This window comes from Hippocampus zosterae, chromosome 12 (assembly GCF_025434085.1).
Source record: "Hippocampus zosterae strain Florida chromosome 12, ASM2543408v3, whole genome shotgun sequence".
In the NCBI taxonomy this organism is placed as follows: Eukaryota; Metazoa; Chordata; class Actinopteri; order Syngnathiformes; family Syngnathidae; genus Hippocampus; species Hippocampus zosterae.
The window spans coordinates 14,343,614-14,370,850 of NC_067462.1; the positions used below are offsets into that span (position 1 = coordinate 14,343,614).

The 27,237-nt window shown below is 43.8% G+C and overlaps 2 protein-coding genes across 2 annotated transcripts; one reads left to right on the forward strand and one right to left on the reverse strand.

Annotated features, from left to right (window-relative positions):
* Positions 1-1,271: 1,271 nt before the first annotated feature.
* On the forward strand, positions 1,272-14,355 carry zic2a (zic family member 2 (odd-paired homolog, Drosophila), a). Its single transcript, XM_052082494.1, has 4 exons — positions 1,272-1,428; positions 7,313-11,052; positions 12,318-12,481; positions 13,282-14,355. The coding sequence occupies exons 2-4, from the start codon at positions 10,065-10,067 to the stop codon at positions 13,474-13,476; spliced, it is 1,347 nt and encodes a 448-aa protein (XP_051938454.1). The 5' UTR covers positions 1,272-1,428; positions 7,313-10,064; the 3' UTR covers positions 13,477-14,355.
* zic5 (zic family member 5 (odd-paired homolog, Drosophila)) lies at positions 1,538-4,972 on the reverse strand. Its single transcript, XM_052082490.1, has 2 exons — positions 3,778-4,972; positions 1,538-3,072 (listed from the first exon to the last, which is right to left on the reverse strand). The coding sequence occupies exons 1-2, from the start codon at positions 4,859-4,861 to the stop codon at positions 2,612-2,614; spliced, it is 1,545 nt and encodes a 514-aa protein (XP_051938450.1). The 5' UTR covers positions 4,862-4,972; the 3' UTR covers positions 1,538-2,611.
* Positions 14,356-27,237: the final 12,882 nt, after the last annotated feature.

Below are 27,237 nucleotides of genomic sequence, written 5' to 3' on the forward strand. Positions count from 1 at the left end.
CCCCCCCCCCCCCCCCTCCGTGTTATTTTATGAACTCCTCTCCACGCCACGTAAGAGCAACTATTTGTTTATTTTCTTGATTGGAAACGCAACCCTTGTTTAAAAAAGAAAAAAAAAGTGATCAGCCTTTTGGGGTGGGCGTCAACTTCAACATGAAACACTATGAAAAAGAGCAAGTGTATCAAATCCTGTGAAATGTATTTTACGTGTAATTTGCGGTTGATACACTTGTATTTTAAATTGTTTATTTTGCCATGAAATGTTTTTTTTTCCTGTAGATAGCAATTTTGACCGCATGCATAAAACAGTAATGATATTGAAACATGCAAGTGTATGAAAACCGCATGCATTTCACCCCTCCCCCCGCCCCCTCCACCTACTTTACAGCAGCATTAATGGCGGATACTGATTATAGTTTGGTTATGCAAATTGATTAGAACTACCAAATATGCACGACTGATGATATTTCTATTTTGACAAAGGATGATGATGATGATCAATTCATCGGAAACGCACTACATGAAAACCGTATGGTGCACACGACTCTGATCGTATTTAGATTTTTTTTTACACTAAGTTTTCATTAAAATGACGCATGATTATGCAGAAGTCACCCATGCAAGAAACACGCACACATACACCCGCGCGCGCACAGCAATGGAGCTTTTTTTGACAGTGTGTCTTATTCTACTGTAGTGATAGTTATAACTATCTTACTTTAGAAATGCAGCAGAGGACAAGCGTCAAATATACATAATGAAAGTACAAATACTCCCTGTATTGCCTGCTTATGATTTTTTTTATATTGATATGTATGACCCCCCCCCCCCGCCCCCATTGTGATGTTTTAGAGTTAGAAGAGTCATTATAAAAACAATTGCACGTCTGCGAGACTCATTTTTTTTCCTCCTTTTTATGTAGGCCTACTTGTGTGAAGCTTGGCGTATTTTTTGTTGCTGATTTATGTAATCTATAGCCGATATTGTGTTGACACTGAGGGAAAACCATAGGCAGTCGCAATAACCATTCATCATTTGATCTTAGCTGCATATTTGTAAATCGACCGGTAATTGTTATTCGGGAGTTTAATAGCCCGCAGCTGAGGATGCTGCTTCTGTTTTGCTCTAACTGCATTCAATTTGACGTAACAGTGCATGCATATAACATTTATGCATCTGTGCACTTTTTTTAATCCCCCTCCCCCTCCTTTTTTTTTCAAGCGACAACGTATCCCTCCTGTGACGGGCTTTGAAGCTGTGCGTGGGCCTCACACATGCACAGGCCGCTGCATAGAGGGCCACGTTGGGCCTTTTCAATTTTCAATGCGGGGGAATATCGAAGAAGAGCTTTGATTGTTGGGTTTTTCTCCACCAGGTTTTGCAGCACAATCACGCAACCGCTTCATCAATTTTCGGATGGGAATTACAGGTGAGAATCACTTTCGATATAAATGAATGTGTCACTTGGAAAATAACATAGACACACAAAATCCAATTGTTAATATTATGTGCAATAGTAATGTAGAACATAGCAAGTATTGACTTCCGGATTGGTATTTATTCATGTTTTTTGTATTCTTATTTTCTTGTCATTGTTATAAATGCCATTTGAAACAACAAGGGTGCGCAAAGTCATTTATCCCCATTTTTCATATTTTTTTAAATATCCATAATGTCCAAATGGCACCATGCACCTCAACAAAAGAGACACATCACAAATGTTTTTTTAAAAAATCAAAAAGGCATGCGAGAGATTTCCTTAAAAAAAGAAAAAAGGAAAGTTTCACATTACACAGACTAAGTGAGTCTTTTTACAGGACAAAAAAATGTATTTAAAAAATCTGTAAATTAAATTTGAAAAAAATATATATAACGAAAATTACAAAAATATCAGCAGGTTACCACCACAAAAACTGGTATAATTATCATTACCATTATTTCTTTGGTGCTTCCGTAATTTCAGTACAACATTGAAACCAGCAAATAAATTACAATGTACAAAAAAAATCTTTTTCTAGTCTCAATAAAAACTACAACATTCACAAATATGAGTACACTCACATATGTACAAATCCAACCAAGCCTGTCAGTGTATTTTAGGGTCTCTCGGGACTTTTGTTGTCATTGCATAAAATATAGACTTAAATAACTCTTAAATATTACACACACAAAAAAACACACACATCCAAAACACAAATAGAACCCTTGAGACGTATTTTGACATAAAAACATGTACTTTTTTTTCTTAACTGTTTTTTTAAAGCAGATGATAGCTCTTAACGTTGACATAGTAGTCCGTTTTCCACGCTAAACCACGTGTGAGAAACCTGCGCCCAATGGGCTGTTTTCGTCAAGATAATAATGAACATTTGTTTGATCCTATTATTCCATGAATTTTGTATGGCCCTTGGGGACTTCATTGAAAAAATGGGCACTGATATTAAATTGTTGGCCCAGCCCTGCACTACACGGCGGGACACTTGTTGGTGGAATCTGAATATTGCTGTAATTTGCATCACCCTCCAAAAAAATGTTGCTTTGAACGGAGCTGGTTGTTGAACTGCATCCACTTTGATTGAGTGCTTTCATTTTTTGGAAGTGAAGGTTGTCCATCATAGCATCGTCCTGGGGTCGCCGTTTCTAAACGAGTCCTCATCTTCTGACTCCGAGGTGGGCACGTCACTGGAGGGGGAGTGTAGATCGTGCTGCTGGTGTTGGTGGTGCGCCCCCCCTCCGCTGCCTTGACATACGTACCACTCGTTCAGGTTGGTCACCTGCGGGGAGAGGCTGGCGGAGCGGTTCCGCTGCGGGGAGAGGGGCTCTGCGAGCGGGTTGCTGGAGGCGGAGGAGGGGATGTACGCGGTCGTGTGGTTTGGGGGTGGCGGGGGGCTCTTGCAGTGCACCTTCATGTGTTTGCGCAGGGAGCTCGGGTGCGTGTAGGACTTGTCGCACCCGCGCACTTTGCAATAGTAGGGCTTGTCGGACGTGTGCACGTGCGAGTGCTTCTTCCGGTCGCTGCTGTTGGCGAACTTCCGGTCGCAGCCTTCAAACTCGCACTTGAAGGGCTTCTCACCTTAATGACAAGAGAGATGCAATCAGAGGACTTGTTTCATTTTCGAAACATCTTGAACGCATGAACGCAGCCACCCCTGAGCCCCCTCCTCACATGTGCAATGAATGTTTTACAGTGTGAACACGTGTAACATGCCTTAAGGCCACTTGTTACATGTGTGAGGAGGAAGGCGGAGGAGGCGAATAACTGCACGCATACTTGGAAACGCATGCATCTTGCACATGCGCATTACCACTTTTTAAAAAAGTAAAATGGTTTCTGTTTGGATTTGAAATTAGATTTACCAAAAAAAACTTTTATCGGAGTTTAAAGAATGGCATTCCCTGTTCGCAGTTGGAGACGTGTCTTTTTAACTTAAAAAATATATATTTTCAAACCAAGTGAGACGTTTTAAAAGCATACTTTTCAGGTTCGTTTTACAGACCGAACACCGAAGTCAGCTCCAGCGACAAAACCATCACACGCGTAAAGACGACGAGCCGTGCGTAAAATCGCATTTATACCAATGAGGCGCAAATTGCTGAGTTAAATGCTTACGGCTAAGGATTCATATATCGCCACGTTTGTTGAAAGTCTGAGTCAATGATCTGATTCTGATTCGAACAGACTGTACTTTTCAGTTATGGTCCGCGTAATTACGCACGGCCACGCCGTTAGTTTTACCTTCGGATGAGGTTTTCCTGACGTAAGAGTGGATCTACTGACCTGTGTGTGTCCTCTTGTGGATCTTCAAGTTTTCCGAGCGGGCGAACACTTTCCCGCAGCCCGGGAAGGGACACGGGAAGGGCTTCTCTCCGGTGTGCACTCGGATGTGGTTGATAAGTTTGTACTTGGCTTTAAATGCCTTCCCCTCCCGCGGGCATTCCTCCCAGAAGCAGACGTGGGAGCTCTGCTCGGGCCCGCCGACGTGCTCCACCGTGACGTGGTTGACCAGCTCGTGCATGGTGCTGTAAGTCTTGGAACAGGGCTTCTTGGGACTCTGCAGCTCCGGCTCGACCCACTTGCAGATGAGCTCCTGCTTGATGGGCTGCCGCATGTAGCGCAGGAAGGTTCCCGCGGGGCCGTGAGCGGCGTTGACGTTGTTGTAGCCGTGCAGCGTCGAGGCTCCGTAGTGATCCGGCCGGGCCCCGAAGTGATCCGACCTACCGTAGAGGTCCCCGGGTAGACCCAGGCGCATCTGCCCGTTGAGCGCGTGGTGATGCGGGTGCGAGCCCGGGGACGCTTGCTCGTGCAGCCCCGAGAAGAGAGAGTGGCTTCCGCCGTCCGCGTGGCCGTACGCACCTGTTGGGGAGATGAACACGCCGTGGTGGTGGTGGAGGTGGTGGTGATGGGGGGAGGCGGCGGACTGGTCGCCGAGAGCGTGCATGGCGGAGGCTGAGAGTTCTCTCCTGAGGATCAAGTCCCTGCTGCTCGAGTAACCCGGGTGGGGATGGTGGGCCACGGGGAAGCCCGCGGTGCTCTGAGCCGGAGCGAAGGAGGCTGCGGTCGCCGCCGCCGCCGCCGCCGCAGCCGCCGCAGCCGCGGTCTGGGCTTCGTGGTGGCTCTGGATGTGCTGCGAGGGGCTGAGTTTGAGAGCACTGGTCTGTGCCATGTGCTCCGGTCCGAATGGAGTGAGTGCCACGCCGGGGTCGTTGGCCAGCTCCCCGGGGTGGAGGTGGGCATGGTGGGAGAGAGGGTGATGCCCCCCTAGCCCCGGGAAGCCTGTCATGTTCTGGTGAGGAAGGATTTGAGTGGCTGCCAAATCCGCTAATCTTAACGTGGGGTTCCTCTTGCTCAAAGGGGCTTCCATGACTACTCCATGCGCGCGCCCTCATGCACCACGCATGGAAATATGGATATAAGGGGCTCTAGAAGTTCTTTTGTCCGGCGTCGAACTCTGCTTCCACCCCCCCCCCCCTCTCACCCCCCCCCCCCCCCCTCAATTCACTGCGTCCTCGAGCGATGGGCAGAACACACAACAGTTGGAGCACGCAGTGGGGGGACCCGCTTTAGAAATGCCACTGCGGGTATTGGACGGATTTGGGTGAGTGGCAGCCCGGCGGACGAGGCGATTGGCTGCCGTTCAGCCGAGGGGCCCAGCGGGTGTTCCGCCCCCCTGCCCCCACCCCCATCCCATCCCATTCCCCCTCCTCACCACGCCGTCTACGCCGCACTACAAAAAGTTGGGACTCGCAAAGTTGCAGGTTGCACTTCGGTTTGATTCTGATCACTACCGAGAGCATCGAGAACGCTTATGCTAGGCGACGAGGTCGCTTGACGGATAAACAGCTGGTGGATGCATAGTGTAACATTGTGTCTTTTATTTTATTTTTTTTTTATCTGTCTATCTATCATAGTCCCTATTTCTCACTGCTTTTTTACACATTCAAGACATAATTTATCTGAACGTTGCACTAATTAAATGCCTAATCAAATGTGGAACCCGTTCTTCCTTTTATGTATGCGACTTTTGGCTTGTCACATCAGGGGTCGCCACAGCGAGTCACTCGCAAGATTTTTTTTTTACGCCGGATGTCCTTCCTGACACAACCGACTGTTTTTTTTGTTGTTGTTTTTTTTAAATCCTGACTTGTAGCGGTTGTGAGGGGTTTTGGGGACCGTACGGAAATGGAACCTGCTCCGTCTGCCAGAAAGGCACCGTCAACGCTCACGTATCGTTTACGTATAGCCCCAAATTATTCATCTTTTTTTTTTTTTACACATTTCAATTTTTCTTCCATTTATTCCATGGCTCAATATTTCCTTCTTCCGTCTGGAGTGATTGAGATTTGTTTTTCGAGCATTGCATAATATTTGGCAATGACGACCTCTTTTCTCTCAAACATTCCACTATTCAATCAAGGCACTTAAGAAGCGATATTATTTCAACTTCAGTTGCGTGTGTGCGTGTGTATGTTTCCCCCCTGTCAACTATTATTTGCCACCAGCTTTAGGATGGAGGGCTACACGCACGCTCGCGCACGCGCACGCGTCTACATTAGTCTGCTTGCGCGGTAGTGCAACCCAACTGACGTTCACAGACTGATCACACACACTTCATACACACTTTGACATGTCCCCGTTTGACAGTTGGACGAGGTTCAGTCACTCAAATGGCTTCATTGGCATCGTTATCGTTTTTTGCGGCGAGGTTAACATGAACTGTTGTCCAAAGTGGCCACGACGACATCTGTCTTAAGAAAATGTGTGCCTGTCGAGAAAAAGTACACAATTCACTTGGCAGAAAAAAAACCAAATCTACAAATACTTTGTGTGAAGTCTACTCCTTTAAGCAGACACACTCACCCACGCACACAAAAACATGCATTTCACATCTAAAAAAAACAACCCTTAACGTTATTTCTAATTCTTTTCATGTGTACAGAATGTAATTAATTCATAAACTGATCTATAGAACACACACACACACATATATATACACACACACCTATAAAACTTGTATGTGTCAAATATTTTCATCATATTTGTAATGTATGCATCGTAGTATACGCTTTGGCACTAATGTGTTTTGTATTTGCATCAAATGTTCTTGTTTGTTTGTTTTTTGTTTTGTTTTGTTTGAACATGGTATCTATATCTCTTAATTTTTGGGCACAGATTTGGCATATAAGAAATTTTGGGGCTGAAAATAATAGGTACAACATAAACTTTTGGTGCCTAGCATTATTGGACCACCTCGTGCCCCATGAAATATTCATCATGCAAAGTGATGAGCAATTCAGCTTTAATTGTCCGTCTTCAAATTCGTGATTCCTCATTTGTGCAGAAGACTAATTTATATTGTCATATCATCTGAACAACCTGATGGCTTTTAAGGGGCATAATGTAAGGCTGTAGTCGGGATACATATTGCACCATTCCTCCTTTTCGTTGCCCCCCCCCCCCACCTTCCTCCCAAAAATATGTCTTTGTGACAAACGGGCTCTTTTACAGCGAAGAGTCCAGAGGGCAGCGTATGTGGTCTTAAGGGGGTCACAGTTCAAACATCTATGAATCCACAAGGTCACGCCGAGCCCACCAGTCACCTTCCCGGCGTGACAACATATTGATATTGTCACATAGCATTAGAAGACCCTAGGGGCCTAAAATGTGGGGGGTCTCCTTCATAATGTGTGATTTATCATTTTCAAACCTGTCAGAATGCGACGCTCCAAACTAATACTTGCAATTCTCTCCCACCCAATTCTTTTAGTATGAATTTTCCTTCTTTTTTTTCTTCTCGCTTTATCCCTCCATGCAGGCCAGGCAAGTGAAAGAAAGAAGTTCTTCTATAAGGGGTCGGCGGACCTGACTTTGAACTTGGATCAGCTCCTCCGTTTCCTGCCGTGCCGCCTGAACTGGACTCAAGAAAGAGGAAAAGGAGGAGAATGTCCCAAATGCTGAGGCTGCACACTGGAGGTCGGGCGGTGGGAGAAATGGCACAACAAATTCCTAAAGTTTATTTTCGACGATTGAGCAAAATGACTGGTGAGACACACACACACACACACAAAACGTAAGTCAACTTCCTTCCTGAACTTTTGAAGTGACAAGAAAAAGGACGATTTATATACTAGAGGTGGAATGTTGCCAAATAGTGATCCCCAGTCCTCCTTTTTAATATTTGAACCTGCCTTTCGCTGTGTGGATTTTCCTGGAAACTCAAATATACTCACTTGCTTGAATCGCTTTCATTTGTTTCCTTGCCATTTCTGCTGTATAAAATACTTCGAGGTCCATAATTGTGCAAAAACAGTTGCTACTATTACAATTTTGGGCTTAAATGTTCAGATGGTGTTTGCGTTCACAATTGAAGGGCAGGCCGAATGTAATGGTCACATAGCCAGTTAAAAAAAAAAGAACCCCCCCCAAAACATCGGCCATACTTTGCCCACCCTTCTGTGAGTTTTCTGTTCCCCAAATATGGTGCTTGGCCTCTCTGGTGGTTTTGTTTTTAAGGGGTGATCAAAGCATCCACCTCAACATGTCTCCCTCATTATGTGTGAACGTGTGTGTGTGTGTGTGTGTGTAGTGGGGGGGGGGGGGTCAATGTGAGAAATAGTGGAACATGTGGGGACAAACCAAAGGAGCAAACAAACAAGCAGTCACAGCCCATGTTCTGTGGTTTAGTGGTTTCGGTGGCTGGGCGACCACTGGAGTCCTTCCGCTGTATTTTTATGTGGTCTTTTTTTTCTTTTTCATGAAACTAGATTTTGCATAAATTATCAATGTGCATAGAAAACCAACATGGCTAAATAAGCACTAGTGGAACATACTGTAGAAAGAGGTGTAGTTATTGCTCTATTTGAAAAAAAAGTTTAGCGTTGAATCAGGAGGTCTTTTATTCATTTTTTAAATTTTCCGTTTTTGACCGCATGTCTTCTCGTTGCACAGTGCCTCTTTATTTCTCAATTTGTCTTGATTGATAGATGGATAAATGGATCAATATGCAATCCCGAGTTAAGGTCTTATGGCATGCCTCGGAACTCATTGTTAAGCGATGACAGAAGATGCAACCAATAGTTAAGATTTTAGTAACTTGGCCTTATGTCACAATTAGTCTTTAATCCCAAATCATTATGGAATCAATACAGTCAGACTCCCCCAAAAATTAATACATACAGTCTATCATAATTTTTTACTTGAGATGCAATACATACAGTTGTTGTGTTTATAGCATATTTACAGTTTGACAAAACGGTCAAAATGCATATTTATTCCCTAAGACAGATAGATACTGTATTTTGCTTTTGTTTATTTTATGCATTCAAAACGTTCCATTTGTTAGTGTACTGTACATGCATTTATGCAACAGGTCCTGCACACCCCAACTTTCTGCAAAAACTAAAGAAATTGCATGTAATAACAGTGTTATAAATAAGACTCTGAGAATATTTGTAACGCGACACATAGTCGGCATTTGCCTATTATACACCATTGTATTCATTGTGCACGAGACACGGCCAACGAGATGCACACGGTGTAATAATAATAAACATGTAATAGATTTGTAAAAACAGTGTAACAATCACTTGCTACATATTACCTTTTTAGTGCACCATATATGTCGAGAAAACTTAACTTAAAAAAATAGCAATTTGTCGTTATAATTTTCAATACAGAGTAGTCACCAAGTATCTTAATATCCTGTTTTATTGACGAGTCTGCATTATGTTTAACAATTGCGTTACAGTGCGGTGAGATAAGTGACATGAAGTAAGCCCTTTTTTCGCTTCGGCTTCTCTCTGTAACTGCAATTATTTAACGTTCAAAAGACTTGCAACCCTTGCTTTATAACGCATGTGCAAAAAATACGGACTCATTTCACATTCCGTAACGTATTCATCGTAAGAAACAGCAAAACGGGTGGTTCGATTTTCATCAAAGATGCAGTAAAAACAACAACATGCCTATCCAGACCTAAAAACACGCACGTTTCCCTCTCTCTTGTACCCGACTGCCTTTGGCAAAAGTCTCTTAAAAAAGTAGGCGGTAATTCTAGCGGAACAACGCCGCGTTACCTGCCATTGGAGGGCCACCTGGGATTGATGAGAAGCGGCGGCCAATGAGGCTGCGAGGAGACCGTCAAGTGGCCCCAGTTAAAGGGGGCGTTAGAGGAGGAAGGGCCAGTCCGCGGAGTAGCTTTTGGGAACCTCTGCGCGAGAAGAGACCCCGAGAGCGAACGAGACACAGCGCACGACAAGCGAGTCGAACGCGCGAGCGAGAGAATTATTTTGTTCACGTTCAAACTACTTTGATGATAAGGAAGAATTCGGACGCACAAGAGGAGGCCGATACATTTGGAATTTTTTTTGGTTGCAAATTTATTAAACTTGATCAGAAGTGAGTGTTTCTTTTATTTGTTGATTGTTATTGCGCGGAGCGCTCCAGTCGGCAATGTGGTTTCCCACGCCGACCGCGTGACAGAATCACCTCTCTTGCCTGTCGCTTTCTTCCGAACAATTCCGTGCGTAATTTGGCGAGAGTGAGTTGAGTTCGCAGGGCAAGGCGCCATGCTGCTGGACGCAGGCCACCAGTTCCCGGGTCTGGGCTCGTTCGCCCGCCACCACCCGGCGGCCGGAGACATGCAGGAGCGAGACCTGAGCCTGGCCCAGAACACGTTCGTGGACTCTGCCCACATGGGCGCCTTCAAGCTCAACCACGAGCTCTCCCCGCCGGGCCAGAGCTCCGCCTTCAGCAGCCAGGCGCCCGGCTACCCGGCGGCGGCGCTGGGCGCGCACGCCGCCCACGTCACGTCGTACGCGGGCTCCCCGTTCAACTCCACCCGGGACTTTTTGTTTCGCAGTCGCGGCTTCGGCGACAGCTCCCCGGCCGGGGGCCAGCACGCGCTCTTCGGCCCCGCGGCGGGCTCCCTGCACCCCACGCACCACCCCGCGGACACGCCGCAGGGCCACATCTTGTTCCCGGGCATCCACGAGCAGCACGGCTCCCACGCGTCCGGCAACGTGCTCAACGGGCAGATGCGGCTCGGCTTGGCGGGGGAGGTGTTCGGTCGATCCGAGCAGTACCACCAGGTGTCCAGCCCCCGGGCCGACGCGTACTCGGCGGCGCAGCTGCACAACCAGTACGGCTCCATGAACGTGAACATGGCCGCGCACCACCACCACCATCACCACCACCACCCGGGCGCCTTCTTCCGCTACATGCGACAGCAGTGCATCAAGCAGGAGCTCATCTGCAAGTGGATCGAACCCGAGCAGCTGAGCAACCCCAAGAAGTGCTGCAACAAGACGTTCAGCACCATGCACGAGTTGGTCACGCACGTCTCCGTGGAGCACGTCGGCGGGCCCGAGCAGACCAACCACATCTGCTTCTGGGAGGAGTGCCCGCGAGAGAGCAAGCCCTTCAAGGCCAAGTACAAGCTGGTCAACCACATCAGGGTGCACACGGGCGAGAAGCCCTTCCCGTGCCCCTTCCCGGGCTGCGGCAAAGTCTTCGCGCGCTCCGAGAATCTCAAGATCCACAAGCGCACCCACACAGGTAACGTGGAGCACCCCCGCCGCCCCGTACTCGCTCCATTTTTATTCCTGAATGCTGTTGTGTGCGCATGCTTGACGCAAATAGGCGTGCAATAGTATAAAGCCATTCGGATAATAATCTCAGCCGGCCTTAGAGATTTTACAGTCTACTTGCAGCGTTGTCTTCACCTTGGATCGACTTTTTATTTATTTATAACTATACAGTATATTCAAATGTGGCTTCGTGCGTTGAATTACCCCCCCCCCCCCCCCGAGTAAAATAATATGTACATACGCTGTAGTTGGGGGTAACGATAAGAGAAAAGATGAATTAGTCACGTTCCCACAGCCTTTTATTAGAGATTGGGCACACCATCCATTTCTTCCGTTTGTTATTGGCCACTAAAGCAAGTTTTATGATGATAGTTTAAACTGCATTAAAAAAACACGTGTTTTCCTCCCAAAATGACTTGCAGTTAAACTCCCGCACTTCCACCCACGAACGAATTTTACAGGACTTTTCAAACGATGGGTAAACTTTCTATTCGTATCATTTTTTTAACTGATTACAAAACAGAGAGAGTAATTCTTTTTAGGAATTTTTTTCCTCATCATCCCCACCTAAAACAAATCGAATTGCCGATTTCAGCATATTGCAAGAGGCCAAATGATACTGAAACACTTTGTTTATTTTGTGTATTTTGTCTCCCCATTTACTCTTGTCTTGCTTTTAGTTTTGCAGAGCATATAAAATATCAATATAATACACAGCTAGTTTTGCGCCAGTATACTTCTAGTTTGTAACACGTTCGCACGGATTTGGGTTGTAATATTTTGAACTGTGCGTGCGTGTGTGTGTGTGTCGTAATGTGCCAGACAGGTCGTTCACAGCCTTTTCATATGCCCACCTATCTCCTTGGGAGTTGCATGAAAGGTGCCGTGAAAAAAGGCCAGGTGCTAATTAGATTTTTATTGTCTCTCAAGCAAATGGTGCGCCTTCTGTGGGCCTTCTGACGATGGCCCTGTGCCCCCCCCCCACACCCCAGCAACTCCCCTCCCCAATCAATATGCGCATTATTTAGGCAAAGCAAGCTAACCCCCATTCAGCTCTGTATATGCAAAAGCGCTGCTATTTTTGGTTGTTGCTGGGTTCCTTTTTAAAAAAAAAAAACGGTTTCTTCCCTCCACATGCATTTCAGCCTGAGGCATTTTGGGCGTGTTTCTCATCGCATTTATTTATTTATAAAAATATATATTTGTATGTTTGTTTTTTTAAATTTTGAACAGGGGAGAAACCCTTCCAGTGCGAGTTTGAAGGCTGCGACAGGAGGTTTGCCAACAGCAGTGACCGAAAGAAGCACATGCATGTCCACACCTCGGACAAGCCCTACCTGTGCAAGATGTGCGACAAATCCTACACGCACCCGAGCTCCCTACGAAAACACATGAAGGTAAGAACAATTCATGGAGTAACAGCAGAATAAGCATGAGTCATATGGTTGGCATCATTTTGTGCAGCATCCAGAGTAGACTTCAAATATCTCCTTTTCTTGTAGAAAATCTTCCAAATTCTGAAAGCAAAGTGGATTTTCCATTTACGAAATAAATCTTCATAAAAACATCGTGGACAATGGTCTTTGCGATACAATGTCTAGTAAAATGTCCTACAAGTAATAGATGTGTAATAAATATGTAACAAGGAACGAGAAATTACACTGTAGGTACAAAGAAATAAATGCACAATCTCTCCCCTGTTCAGTGTATAACAAGCTGTATATGTCATATTTTCAATTAAAAAAATATGGGTCCCTCCCCACCCCCACCCCCCATGGAAATGATAATTAGAATGCATAGTGGACAATGTTGCTTTCTGTCCAGAAGCTAGTGAAATGTGTTATACATAAAACAAACATGTTTGAGGTGTGTGACAAACAACTGAAAAATGTGCAATAAATGAGAAATTACATGATTGGCACTTTTAAATGACTTAAAAATTAAATGTTTGAGCTATCCTCTTTTCACTGTATAAACATCTATAAAAGATGCCAAATTTCATTAGGAATTCCCATTTTATAAAATAAACAAATAAATTGCAATGAAATCGCCGTGAACGATGTTTCTCACTGCACGGCCTTGAATCAAATGGAGATCTAAGAAACATAACAGACATGTAATAAATGCTTAACAGCCACTTGGTGCCCGTACTAACATGTACCAAAATAAACCCACCCACCTCACCACCCCCCTGCAGGTGCACGAGTCGCCCCCATCTGCGTCCGACTCCTCGCCGGCAGCCAGCTCGGGCTATGAGTCGTCCACCCCACCGGGCTTGGTGTCACCCACCACCGACACCCAAAGCAACACCACACTGTCCCCGGCCTCGGTCGTGCACAGCAGCACCAGCCACAGCGGCCTCTCGTCCAATTTCAGTGAATGGTATGTGTAGGCCCCCTACCTATAATGAAGGCACACATACTCATTTCACAGCACTGCCCCCCCTCCTCCCCCAATCCCCAAAGAAAGGAAATTGGGACACATATTGTGTATTTTATGATAATTTTCATCTCCTCCGCAACAGAGGGAGATGTGTATAATAGATTCCTATTGTAAATAGTGACTCACGTTCATTGTGCTAGATTTGTCTTTTTTGGTGTCTCGATGTTTCTTCGATGGTAGCTATCGCTTGAACTGGACTCTTAGTGCACATAATCCAAGAATGATTTTCCTCCATATTGTGATCATAAACAGGAAAATTGATTGTACCATACTAGAAACTTTGAAAGGCCCTATGAACTGAAAAGCGTGCCAAAGTTGAACACACGGACACACCCCGTTTATCATGCTTGTGAATGTACATTTTTCTTGGGATCCTTTTTTGAAGAGAAGAAAAAGTTTTCCGGGCTTAACTTGTGCCGATTTTTGTTGTTGTTGTTGTTGTTGTGCTTTGCAAATTGTGACTAGCAAACATGCTATATGTGGAAGGACTATTGAGGAAAATTTTAACTTTGTGTTGTTTTTCCTGTGAGTCCTTCCTGTATTGTGTGAGTGTGTGTGCGTGTGCGTGCATGTAAATAACCAACTGCCATATTTATCCATTTGTAATTAAATTATGGTATTTACTTGCTACAGATGAAACAGTATTTATAAAAAGAATGTTTCCTTTTGTTTTGGACTATAAATATGTACAAAACTCCAGAGGCAGTTGTTTTTCGTCGTGCTTTTTTCTTTTGGAAAAAAAGTTTTAAAGAAGTGTTTTCATCCTGACTGTGATAAAACATTGACTCCATATAAATATAATAAAATAAAAAAATGTTGAAAGTGCTAATTTACTCCTTTCTTTTATGTGTCGATAGCGTCATGCTAATGCAAACCTCTCAATCAACACGTTAATATTTAGAGTGGTACAAAACTTTAAAAACTCAACAAGGTTTCCTCACATCTTAGTAAGCAAAACACACTTATCATTCACTTGTATATGTTCGTTAATAACCGGACTTCCCCATCCCCGCTACCCACCATAGTTTCTCAATAGGGACCACGTTGTAGGTATACATGCTCGTCAGTGCTTGATTACCAATCTATATATTTATAGTGCATAATATATCCTTTCAGACATTTTTCAAACACATGTTCAAATATAAAACTTTTGCCTTGAAGTTGAATCATATTTGAAGCAACAGTGAGGCGGTCGATCTGTGCCTTTGAGTCAGCGCTCGGTCTTGTCGAAAAATGTGTCCTTCAGTCATGATAAATAACATGAGATATTTTCATTGCTGGCCTTGAACTTGACTTGCAAAGTTCGAATAGGAATTACATTAGGGCTGGTTTGTGTTTAGCGTCTGTGGTCCTGGCTGGTCCACAAGGGGACGGTTTCGACTTTGGACTTGAACTCGGTGTTTGTTCTCCGCATGCTAGTAGACAACCCGTTTGTGCAACTTGCTTGGCTACCAATACATGGAACAAATGTTGCTTAAGGCTTTAAAATTGTGACAAACTAAACGGTGGACTGGCTAGCCGACATTTGAGCATCTCATTCGCCAAGCAAATATTCTGACATTAAATTTTTTCAAAAATGGCCCTGAAAAATATTGAAAATTGAGAACTCACCTAATATAGCCCTGAAATTGACAACATGAACTTATATACTGTATGTATGTATGTATATATAATATATATATATATATATATATATATATATATATATATATATATATATATATATATATATATATATATATATATATGTGTGTGTGTGTCCCTATATATATACTGTATATAAACGCTATTATTATTATTAATTTTTTCGAAAGGTTATCTTATCTATAGAGAGAGAGACAGAGAGAGAGAGAGAGCCTGGGGCTTTACATGATTTGTGATGATATGACACGGTTAGTCTCTGGGTCTCATTCCTGGAGTTGCAAGATGTACTGTGTTGTCTGTGCTCCTGGCTCTTCCACGAACAAATGTTTGATTTTTGGGCTCGAACTTGCTTGAAGTGAGCGATGTTCACTTGATAGTCACATGCAACACGTGTACACTACCATCTCCCCTCCCCTCCCTCCCCCCAATGCTACTTTAAATTTGGATCGTACTGGCGTGACTGTCGGTGGAAAAAAAGGAGAGCATATGCGAAGAACGGATGTTGACGCGGACGCATGCAGCATCGCATTGGGTTTCTATATAATAAGCAAGTGGCCCAGTGACCTCCGAGGAGGAAGGAGCCACGAGCTGTAGGGAAAGGTCATTTATGCTCAGTGGGTCCACATGCCGCTCGGTTCCTGTTCGGCCCCTGCTGGGCTCATATCGATCCAGACTTGAAGGGAAGAGCTGCTGCTGCTGCTGCTTCTCCTTCCTTCCCTCCATTAAAACGACTTTCTTACAATTACACTTGATTAAACAGGCATCATTTCGTGTGTAGAAGTCACTTTATGGTCATATCGAGTTTCATAAATTCAATCTCCTTCGAATGACAACTCCGCGTGCGCATCTTAAAATCGGCGCTACCCCCTGTCTGTGCGTCTTTCATGACGTCGCACCATTTCGACCTTTTATTTAAGTTGTAACTTTTACCGTCGTAAAAGGTGACTTTTAAGTTTTTGTTTTTGTCAGTCACTCTTGAATCAATGCTGCGACAACGCTGTGTGAGTTTACGTGTGCGCGTGCCTGTGTACCGGTGCCGGCTGGAATGTTCCACGCAGTAGTTGGTCTTTCTTTCTTTCTTTCTTTTCTTTCAGAACGGGGACCTCCCTATCGTCTTTCTTTCTTTCGTTCTTTCTTTCATTTTTTCCCGTGAATATATTCATCTGCAGCAGTGGCCCCTGCGAAGCTTGCTTGTGCACTTGAACGTGGCGAGGCAAAGCATCGCTGGCTGCTGCGCTCTAACACATTCAAATGCGCCGCTAAAGGAAAGCATCTGACACAGAAAAAAATACACAAATATGAAGAAAAATATATATATAAAATTAGTTTGAGACAAATTTTGCTTGTATGCGCGCACGTGTGTGCGTGTGCGTGTGTGTGCGTGCGTGTGTGTGTACCCATTCTCACCTGTTTATCCACATGAAGGTTTATGCCTAAAAATGAGGCCAAATTAGACTGTAAAATAAAACGGTTAGATCAGTGAAATTTAATTACATTTCAATAAAATAAAGAATATGTCCCCAGTCGTTGCGTCAAAGACTTGAAATAAGAATCATTAGTTGTCAAGGCAACGTCTTGGCCCAAACCCCCAAACTTGAACAGGAATGAAGCTATTTCTAATACCCATAACCACTTTGCCTTTAACGGGTTCAGTTAATAATAATTGAACTCATACATTTAATAGAATATTATACATTTAGAGCCCCCCCCCCCCACCAACCACCACAAGTGTGCACGTTGAGCAGCTTTACTGTGAAAGAAGCAGCTCATAACCAGCCAATAATAATCACACAAGCATGAATCATAACTCAAGCAACACCTGCGTGGATAAACAATTCATTTATTTATTTTTACAGTACCCTGCAGTCTTCCAGTCACAATGCATCTGAATTCCCTTCATCCGGCTTGCTATTTCATATAAATTGCTGGTTATTTAATGCTTTCAAATCCTGTCTCGTATCTTTGTACATGGTTTTAACCCAGATCTCAAATGATTTGAACCCCTGATAGATATGGTGTAAAAATGTAGCTAATACATTTAAATATAGTTAAGATGCATTTATACAAGTACCGTAATCTCCTGGGAGCCAAGCTCTTGTTTGGGCTGCGTTGATAAAGTCCCTCTGCTATTTGGGATTACCCCGTAATCTGCATCATGCAAGTTAGCTATAAATAAATAATAAATACACCAAAGGGGGGCGGGGGGCGGGCGTAAATTGACGCTGACATTGCCTTTTTTTTCAATATTATCTGCACTGTACAGCATGTCAACATCATTGCGATACAATATATGAGTGTGATTTTAAATTCTCTACCTCTTTCTTCTACTCTATCCTCTCTTTTGTTTGTAGGACATATCGCACTTTGATTGTATTTTTATGTTTTGCATCGAGGCCCACGTCCAACTTCACAGCCTTCCTGTGCAAAAGCCGCCGTCCCCCTTTCGCCGCCTTTCATCCTGAGATCTGCAGCCTCCTTTCTCACACACATGAGTGCGGTGCTGCGACAGAACCGGAATGGCTGTCACTTCTCCTGGCACAGTGTAGAAACAAACAAACCCACCCACCACGACACCCCCTAACTCTCCCCCCACCACCTCGCCTGCCTTACTTCTTTAAAGGTCAGAGACCAAAGATTGTTTCTCCTGAGACCTCCAGAATTCCTTTCAAGTGCATAACTGTCATAAAAAAAGGTTTAAAAAAGCGATGCAAAGCGATCGTTGGTAGACAGCAGTTTAATCACCAATACAATTCAAAATGTGTCGTCCGCGGTTTGAACCTCGCGGCCTCTCGTCATCAGGTATTTCCGAAGCTGTGATGTCACAGAAGACAAACAATTTAGTGGCTCCTGTGGCATGTGGTTTTGTGCTCTTTGTGTTCAGTTGCTTTTCACGTGCTTTAGCACTTCAACAATGGTTCATTCATTATCTGGCAGTTGCTTGCACTAATGATGAAGGGAGTGGCAAAAGTTTCTTCACCTTTCCAAAGAAGAGAGAAATACATGACCGGTGGATCGGAAAGTCAATCAGCAGGGAGGAAAGTGTGGTCAACTGTTGTCGCCAAGCATTGGGAACACAAGCGTGGTTTGACAAAGGCTGAAATCAGCTCTCATGCCAACGTTTTTTCCTTCAGCGAGTACGGCACTGTTCATGTCTTTAAAACTGTTGTGCTACCAACTGGAGGTTGCGGCAACAAATATGTCCAGATACAGGGGTGAAAAAACAATCCAGTCTATTTCCCATCCACTCTGCGCAGTATTGTGTCGACTGTCATCCAGGCTCATCAGTGGCATTGTCACCATCATCACTTTCTCTTCCACTAACCGGCTCCGATGTCCCGATTGGCTCATTCGTGTAAGGTTTGACAACGCCCGCTTCCGTCGACTCCTGTATGTAAAAATCCTCTTCTTTGAATTCCCAAACGCCGCTTGACATAGAATGTATTGTGTTGTGTATGTTGCGCATGGAAAATAGACAGTGTCTCAATGGTATGGCATGTTGGTCGGCTCCAAAGACATCACTCCAGGTAACCATAGCCATGGCTCGAGTAACTACAACCAAGATTCCAGTAGGTTCGGAAATACTCAGAACGAGTAAGTAAAACCTTCATTTTGTATTGAACTGTGCTTGACAACTTGCAGGCAATGACATGTATGTATCACAAAACAATAGTACCGACGAGATTATTAATTTTTAACAGACTGAAAAATGTTGGGAATTTGACCTATAAGCAAGAGCTTCCCTTTTGTAGAGCATCAACATTCGCCTCCAAGCTTTCATTGAAAAAGCGCAAAGGTGCTGAGTAAATGAAAATTTCAAAATCTTTTTGAAAAAAAAAATGTATTGAATCCGATATCAAAAGGCCTTGACGTTGCTGTACAATATTTCACTTCTTTTTACACTTGTGTGATTGTATATAATGTTAAGTGTCCTTAAGACATCGCTTGCGCAGTTAAAAGAGGTTGAATGACGGGGACTCGGTTGCATCGTAATTTACATGCATTATTTATTTATGAATTTGTTTATTTTTGATCAGAAGGTGGACAAACGGATTGAGTTGGGCTTTGTTGCTTGTGTTTGGGGTTGGATGTGAGTGTGAGATTGTTTTTTAGTGTTTGTGAGATGCCAGACTCTCACAAAACTTCCTCCTCTATTCAGCGCCACACTCCACTGAGGAAATTTTCAATTTCCCCGACACCTGTAAACAGGCTGCCTTTACCTCGCCGCCTTTCATCTTCAAACACACCAGAGACGCGCCCTGAGGGACCCCATAAAGGACGGTGACTGGGTGGTGTGCACTTTTTTATAGAGAAGGCTGGCAGGTAATGGAACAAACCTTGTGGCTATTTTGCATCACATCTTTTTCAGGGAGGGGAGTGGAGAAGTGGGGGCGGGGGTGAGGGGGATTTGCTGGGAAAGTCTTGTTGTGAAAGGCCACCTCGGAGGAAACAAGCAGAACAGAGCGAAATTCAAAAGCTTGTTCAACTTTGGACCATAAAAGGGCACACAATGCAGATTATAGTCTAACTTGTCAGTAATTCTCAACTTTTCAGTCATGGACCGCAAATCAGAAATATGTGTAATATGTATAAAATATGTATTTGTCAGATTTTTTATTGTGAGAAATAATTTATTTTGAAATTTGCAGCAAACTAACATTTTTATTTCATTTATGTTACGACCTCTTTAAGGTTGTCAGGGACAGTTAGACCAGTTTCTGATACCGTATCACATCTTGTTACCTGTATGTGACATTTTTTTGGGGTGTGTGTGTGTGTGTATACATGTAGCTCTTATCTGAAAAGCGATAAAAATGACATTTCATGTTTTGCATACCTGATTTTATTGGGGTGACAGTACCAGACAATGTAACCCATTGTCTCATTAAAAATGGATTATAGTGCCGACCAACATTCATTTATTTTCTTACAAGCGTAGGAAAACCCGTTTCTAATGTTGTGTCCTGTTTTCTTTGAAAATGTCAACGCAGGCAAAAATAATCAGTTGAAAAATACATTCATTCATTCATTCATCTTCCGAGCCGCTTGATCCTCACTAGGGTCGCGGGGGGTGCTGGAGCCTATCCCAGCTGTCTTCGGGCAGTAGGCGGGGGACACTCTGAATCGGTTGCCAGCCAATCGCAGGGCACACAGAAACGAACAACCATTCGCACTCACACTCACACCTAGGGAGAGTGTTCAATCAGCCTGCCACGCATGTTTTTGGAATGTGGGAGGAAACCGGAGCACCCGGAGAAAACCCACGCAGTCCCGGGGAGAACATGCAAACTCCACACAGGGAGGCCCGAGCTGGAATCGAACCCGGTACCTCTGCACTGTGAAGCCGACGTGCTAACCACTGGACTACCGGGCCGCCCAGTTGAAAAATATTTGTACTGAAAAAAAGCGTCAGTAATGTAACCCGAATTGTTAATGAAACAAATTGCAGTGATAAGGATTCACCCTACAAGATCATTTTCGGACATTTGGTTTGTTTCTTCTGAAGATGGCGACAAACTCAAAAGTTATACATTTAAAAATTTATTTGACCTTTCGTAATATGTCAAGAACAAAAGTCCCAGTTACTATTACACTATTTCCCGGCGATTTGTTGTGTCTGTCGCCTTAGCGATATTTAAGTTTCTTTCAACATGGAGAACAATCGAAATGTTACTACCATCTAATAAAATAAAGTGCTCAACTATTTTAACTTACATGAATATTAAATGAATGAATAGGTCCCCACAAAGGCAAATATTGAGAATATTTGAAAACGCAGGTTAGCTAAAACCGCGATGAATGAAATCTTCTCGGGCAGCCTTTGGCACGTGCCTAATATAAAAAAGCCAATCGGCGCAAACGGTTTGAGCTAAATTTCCAAACACTTTGCCGTTGATTTCATTTGAGACGTGTTGCGACAAGTCTGCATCAAATGTTTAACATCGTTAAGAGACACCGGTGGTAGAAGGCCATCACAGGTTTACATAATGAGAGCCAAATGAAAGAGGAACAGCGGCAGTCCCCGCGACGACGGACTCTTGTTGGCTGAGTCATTATCACTGTGATCTAAACAACATTTTGGCTGGCTGCTGCTCTCCGGAGGCTTCTCCTCACCTCAGGGGACAAACAAATACAGTGCAAGTGTGGGCTTTGTCACATGCAAATGAGTGATGCCAAACTTTCATTTTCTCTCCCTCAACCATTTGCCAGTTTTGTCGTCTTTTGGAATGTATATTTTTATTTGGTGTCGTGGACCTAGCGACGCCGGTTATTCACAGGATAATCGGTCCTCTCCACGTCCACCCCTGCGGACGCTGTCTGGGCTCGGGTCTTCTTGAGGTAGTGGCTCGGAAAGGACTAATTTGATTGACTTTCACCTGTTTTTTCATTGACAGTGACGGGACCTTTCTGGTCAGTAAACGTATTGACGGCCAGTCGGTTGGCACTCAACACGTCAATGTGCTGTTCACTCTTGTCATGTCGGTTTGTCTTTATGTGTCATTGATTGAGCCCAAGTGTTTGCCAGCAATCTTATAGACATCAGTCTCGTTCGCTGTCTATGACTAGTTAAACCTCGCTCGAGTGCCGCTCAATCTCCACCTACATTTTGTTATTCTATGATGAGTAGCTCGTAAGAAAGCATCTTCCAAAACGGGGTGAGGTATTTCTTGCCTGTCATCCGATACATCTTTAATATATTTTTTTATTTTTTCAACAAATAAGATAAAACCCTTGCTTGAGCACTGCCTAATATTTCTGTTCCGTTTTATTTTGTAGGGATTCAAAGATGAATGCATTCATCAACACATCAATCAATCAATGATCAACTGAATCTAATTATTTTGGACAACCGATTAATTGTGAAGACGCCTTTCAAACCGTTGAAGACTGTCACGTTGCGTGGTGGTGGTGGACCCCAAAAAGCAGGCAGGAGAGAGGAGCAGGGTATATTTGAAGATGTGTATTGATAAAACACAAAAAACAAAAACAGCAACCAAAGCATGACAGTAGCAAACGCAACAATGACCCGACACCGAGTGTGCGGGCAGGAGTCCTTTTATATGCCTGATTACCTATGACCAACAGGTGTGCAGCTGCCAGGGGAGCTCCACACTGCCACCTGTTGGTCCCTAAACCGAATCGTGACAAAGACATCAGAATTTCAGCATCTCTGTGGCAAATATTCTCAGATTTCTGTTGTCCTCCATGAAAGCAGACTTATTAGCTTTGTGTTTGATCCAAATAAAACCTTTGCAAATATTTTTTGTAATTTGGAAAACAATGATCAATATGTATGCTGATTTTCTTTACATGTTCCGGACCAAATGAGTAAGTGAATCATTATTCATTTATTTGTGCGATTTTTTTTGACTGTTAACTCATTCACTCCCAAAGACGTTTTTAAACGTCTTTTCAGACTTGGTCTAGAATGGGCTGGTACTGAATGAGTTAATTTGAAGTAATGTCCTGTTTCTGAAGAAAGTGAAATACCTTCAAACCATTTCTTTTATTTTACAATTCAATGATTTATTACTGGAATAAATCGACAGATTAATATTTGATTCAAATAATTGTTTGTTGCTGTCCGACTATTTTCGGACCAGTTGCAAGTAATTACAAGCGTAGGAACAAAATGTAGCGATGGCTTTGATGAAGTCATTTTTGCTATCAAAAACAAGTTGACCTCTTGTTCCTTATATCGCAATCCAATCATTTAGGTTCAACGATTTGCAGGTAATGATTTGCAGCTAATCCAAACACGTTTTTGAAATGTTGTCTGTTCATCATGGATTTTCACCTAGCAATGAATGAATCCCCCGCAATGAGCGGGATTCCATGTCAAACTTGAGTATACCACATCACAGATAGAAATGCACTGCTATCAGCTATTATTTCACGTTTTGTTCACGGTAACAAAGACTTGATAGCGCAGGTGAGACTGTAGGACAAGGACTTGACATCATGTGATGGATAGTGATGTGTTTACACGCGTGTAAGACAATGTCAGCATATCACGCGGGTGTCAGCGTGCTGTCAGCTTGATGAATATATTTTTGAAAGCATCCGCATTCGTTTTGCCACTTATGAATATAAACATGACTCCGGGAGAAAAAAAAAAGAGACATAAATAAATAAATAAAGGTTCTTTAAGCACTTCAATCTGACACGCCGTCCTGCCTTCTTTTTTTCTTCTTTGGCTCTCGTGCAAAGGAGGCGTTGATGGGGAATGTGCATCCGGGCGCCCGGGAGTTCCAAGGGTGTTGCTTGGGTTTCCCTCCCACCTTGAGTCTCCTGAGTCGGGGGCTGGGGGAAGGGGGCTGATGCATCGTTTGCCCTCCCCACAGAGGGTTGAGGAACTCCTGTCCCGCAGAAGCTTGACAAATAAATCAGAACATTTTTTGGAGGGGCTTCTTAGAGTGATGGCAAATGCATGAAATGAAGAACATTGGTGGCCTAAATTTTCACGTTTAGTGAGGCACTTGAGGGGTTGGGGGGGCGGTTGGCGAAGGGGGAGACGAGCAGGCCCTGCTCAACCCCGTCCCACCCTCCCTCGTCACAGCCACAGCTTAATGGACGAGGCGCCGAGAAGACGAAGGCTGGAATTAAGCGGCGGAGCCTTTGGGGAGCCCGGGTCCTAATCCCGGGTCCTAATCAGGTGGCAGAGGTGCCCCCGGGTAAGAGCAGGAGCGAAGAGCGTTTATGGCATGTTAGCACACGTCTGAGGGTGGAGTGACCATACAGACAGATGAGTTCATCAGTGGAAGGATTATGACGCTCCCATGCTGATCAGTAACTACCACCCGGCCCTCGGCGTGTCCTCGTGCGCAGTGGCCGCTCATTAACACCAGAGTAATGGTTGATCCACAAACGGGCCTCGTTAAAGAAGCCTTTAAGCACCTATGAGTGAGACATATAACGACCTCGGCTGAGGAGGTTGCGTTTCCATAGGCAACCCTGTCAGTCAATACGCAGTTTTAATGATGACTGTTCTTCCAAGGATGTTCCCATTCTTTTTTTTTTTTGGTGAGATTGCATACTTTGAAGTCACATCATGTTTTTGTCTCTTTTTATTCAATGGAAATATCCCATGTACTAAGTATCATAAATGTCACTCTCTTCTGCTTGCACAGCAAAAATTGGAGTACAAACAGCAAACATGAGCAATGCATTGAGGAATACATTGCTTCATTTAAGCAAAATGATCCGATGGCAGAACAGGAAGATTTGACAAAAGATTTCTTAAAACAAGTAAACAAAGCTCGCCTATAAAAACAACAGTCTTCAAACTTAGTTTATTGAGACATTATACACGAGAGGAATTATGATATTACCCATTTTACGATAAACTTGCTCAAAAGAAGTTATGAAGTCTAAATAAATTGTACCTTGGAGTGGAGGGGTGGGGTGGGTTACTCAGTCCGGTTTCCTCCCACATTCCCAAACCATGCATGGTAGGTTCATTGGACTCGCGTAATCAGGGGTACCCATTATGTCGATCGCGATCGACCGGCAGCTCACGGAAAAGTCCCAAGTCAGTTCCGGGTGGTCTTGTGAAACAGCAAACAAAAAAACAACAAAAAAAAAAAAACAAGCAAGTGTGTCTTTGTGCATGTTAGTCATATTTTTTTGTGTTAATGCACACTGCACCTTAATCATCCTATCAGTCTGACTTTCACACACACAAAAAAGGATTTTAAGAATAAAATTAAACAAGTCACTTTTAATTTACAGTGGCGGATGACCTGCGTCACCGGAAGTTGTTCGCATTCTGCAGTCTGCAAGTGCAGCTTGGGACCAGAGCTGTTGTGATATAGCTTACTAAAATGATTATTGTTATTATCATCATCAGTCAAAGTTCGTTTTGCGGCGTCACCGATGGCACTCTTGGAGGGCCGAGAGAAGCATTTTAAAACGGCACCCGTGAGCTACGATAGTGAACAGTCTGCAGAAGTGCGTCGCATGCATCCTTTACAGGTCTCCCAATCAGGTAGACAGCGATTTCCTTTTAACAAACTCTTGGTTTGATTTGTCTGTTTTGTGCATCTTATGCGTGCGTATGCGGGCGTGCGCGATAACCGGTCGACCGCGGGAGATTGGTTGATTGAAAAGTAGAGCTTCGGTTCAAAAAGTTTGGGCACCCCTGCTCTAAATTGTATGATTGTTTGTCTATCTGTATCGTACGATTGGCTGGCAACCAGCTCAGGTTGTACCCCGCCTACTGCCCGAGGTCAGCCTGTCTCCCCAACGCCCTCAACCCTTGTGAGGGTAAACAATTCAGATAATGGATGGATGGATATTATCATTCTTGTGTTGCTGCCCACTTTGCTTCAGATACACTGGTTAAAACGCTCACTGCATGAATGGTGCAAAAAACGTACAGTACATGTCCACAGGTGAAGGACTATTTAACTGTGCCCCCATGGACGGCAACCCGCGCCACTGCGGCTCATTGATGTTACATCTTGACTTTGTGATATAACTTTGTCAACCCCCCCAAAAAATGCAACTCCAACAAAATAACCTCTCGGATGGAGTTTCTCCCAAGTTTGGCTTCACTTTCGATGTATGTTTGAATGTATTCCATGCCTTCTCGGTTGAGTGTGACCCTGCTTTGTCAGAGAAAAATGCACTGTAAGCTGGTGGACATGTCAAGCCGCAGTATGGGGTCCTTACATGTGCTGTAATCCCAGCGATGGCCTTTGAACCCTGTGCGGCTCACCAGCCTGACGGGAAACATAGAAAAACAAATGGGGACCTTGAAAACCAGACGGCTCTTCTTGTTTGCCCTCAAACGAGTCTCTTTGTGTGTGTGTGTGTGTGCACGCGTGTGTGGTGTGCGCGTGTGTTTTAAACACAGTTTAGATTTTTTTTGTGTTTTGCATCTATTTGGTGGTGTCTTCTTAACATTCACATCTCTGGAATATGCTATTGATTTTCTCCCCCCATGTTATGTTGTTCTATGGTGGATGTTTTCACACTGGTACGATGGGATTCTGAGAGTCAACAAATGATAAGATCAAATCTTAATTGTTGTGGGTTTTTTTTTTACAGATACAATGTTTTGATGTTGACATCGAGGGGCCAACTGTTGAAAGTGTTTAATTTGGATTTAATTGATTCTGGAAATATATTTTAACGGTAGTCAATGGCTACATATGAGTACCCTGGAAAAAATTAAGCTTTAGAAATTCTATCAATAATATTTCAATGAGTGCACCCCCCCCCCCCAAAATAAATTGTATTTGAAGGATGTTTTTTTTTTTTTTTGCTGACAATTTTTGTTAAAATGGATGTTTTCATTTCGGTCTTCTCAACGATGCTAAAACGACTCCTCCCCAACACCCAAGTATTTACCACAATGATATTTTTAATGCTGTCCAAGCAGATCCTAACTCACTCTAAGCTCGAACCATATTTGATAACCGCAGTAGTGGTTCAGTTCCAAAATGGTTCACGTCAAGAAAGGAAATGTTTATCATCTCAAGTAAGGGTCACTAGGTTGGAGGAAACATATGTGTAGCCTTCGGCCCTGTTATAAAAGTAGCTCACCGGAAAATTGTTTTTTTCCTTGCAATGTGGAGATGTAAACATTTGAAATATTGAGATTTTTCAGTTTCCTTGTCTATTAAGTCATTGTTGATAATTATTGAGAATTCATGAACACAATCAGTGTCTTCATATACTGTAGATCAGGGGTGCCCAAACTTCTACTTTTCGATCAACTAACCTCACGGGATCTACCCTTACCGACATGCGTGCGCGCACACACACACACACACACACACACACACACACACACACACACAAACACACGCCATGATGAGAAACAGCCTGAAACGGAGGCATGCGACGCACTTTTGCAGCCTGTTAACTATCGTAGCTCACAAGTACCATTTTAAAGTGCTTCCCTGAACCCTCCTAGATTCCTATTCTTTGTCCGTGCCCTCGGTGAATTGTACACGAAGCAAACTATGAATGAGAAGAATGACAATAAAAGATAGAGCGCAGCTCTGATCACAAGCTGCAATTGCAGACTGCTGAGCGCTAACAACTTCCGGTGACGTAATCA

What these genes read in the sequence shown, in the direction of transcription:
- zic5 (XM_052082490.1), bottom strand. Translation starts at nt 4,861, where the DNA reads ATGGAAGCCCCTTTGAGCAAGAGGAACCCCACGTTAAGATTAGCGGAT. An exon ending in CCACAAGAGGACACACACAG is followed by an intron (nt 3,073 to 3,777) that starts GTCAGTAGATCC and finishes CTTGTCATTAAG; the next exon opens with GTGAGAAGCCCTTCAAGTGC.
- zic2a (XM_052082494.1), top strand. Translation starts at nt 10,065, where the DNA reads ATGCTGCTGGACGCAGGCCACCAGTTCCCGGGTCTGGGCTCGTTCGCC. An exon ending in CCACAAGCGCACCCACACAG is followed by an intron (nt 11,053 to 12,317) that starts GTAACGTGGAGC and finishes AATTTTGAACAG; the next exon opens with GGGAGAAACCCTTCCAGTGC. An exon ending in CCCTACGAAAACACATGAAG is followed by an intron (nt 12,482 to 13,281) that starts GTAAGAACAATT and finishes ACCCCCCTGCAG; the next exon opens with GTGCACGAGTCGCCCCCATC.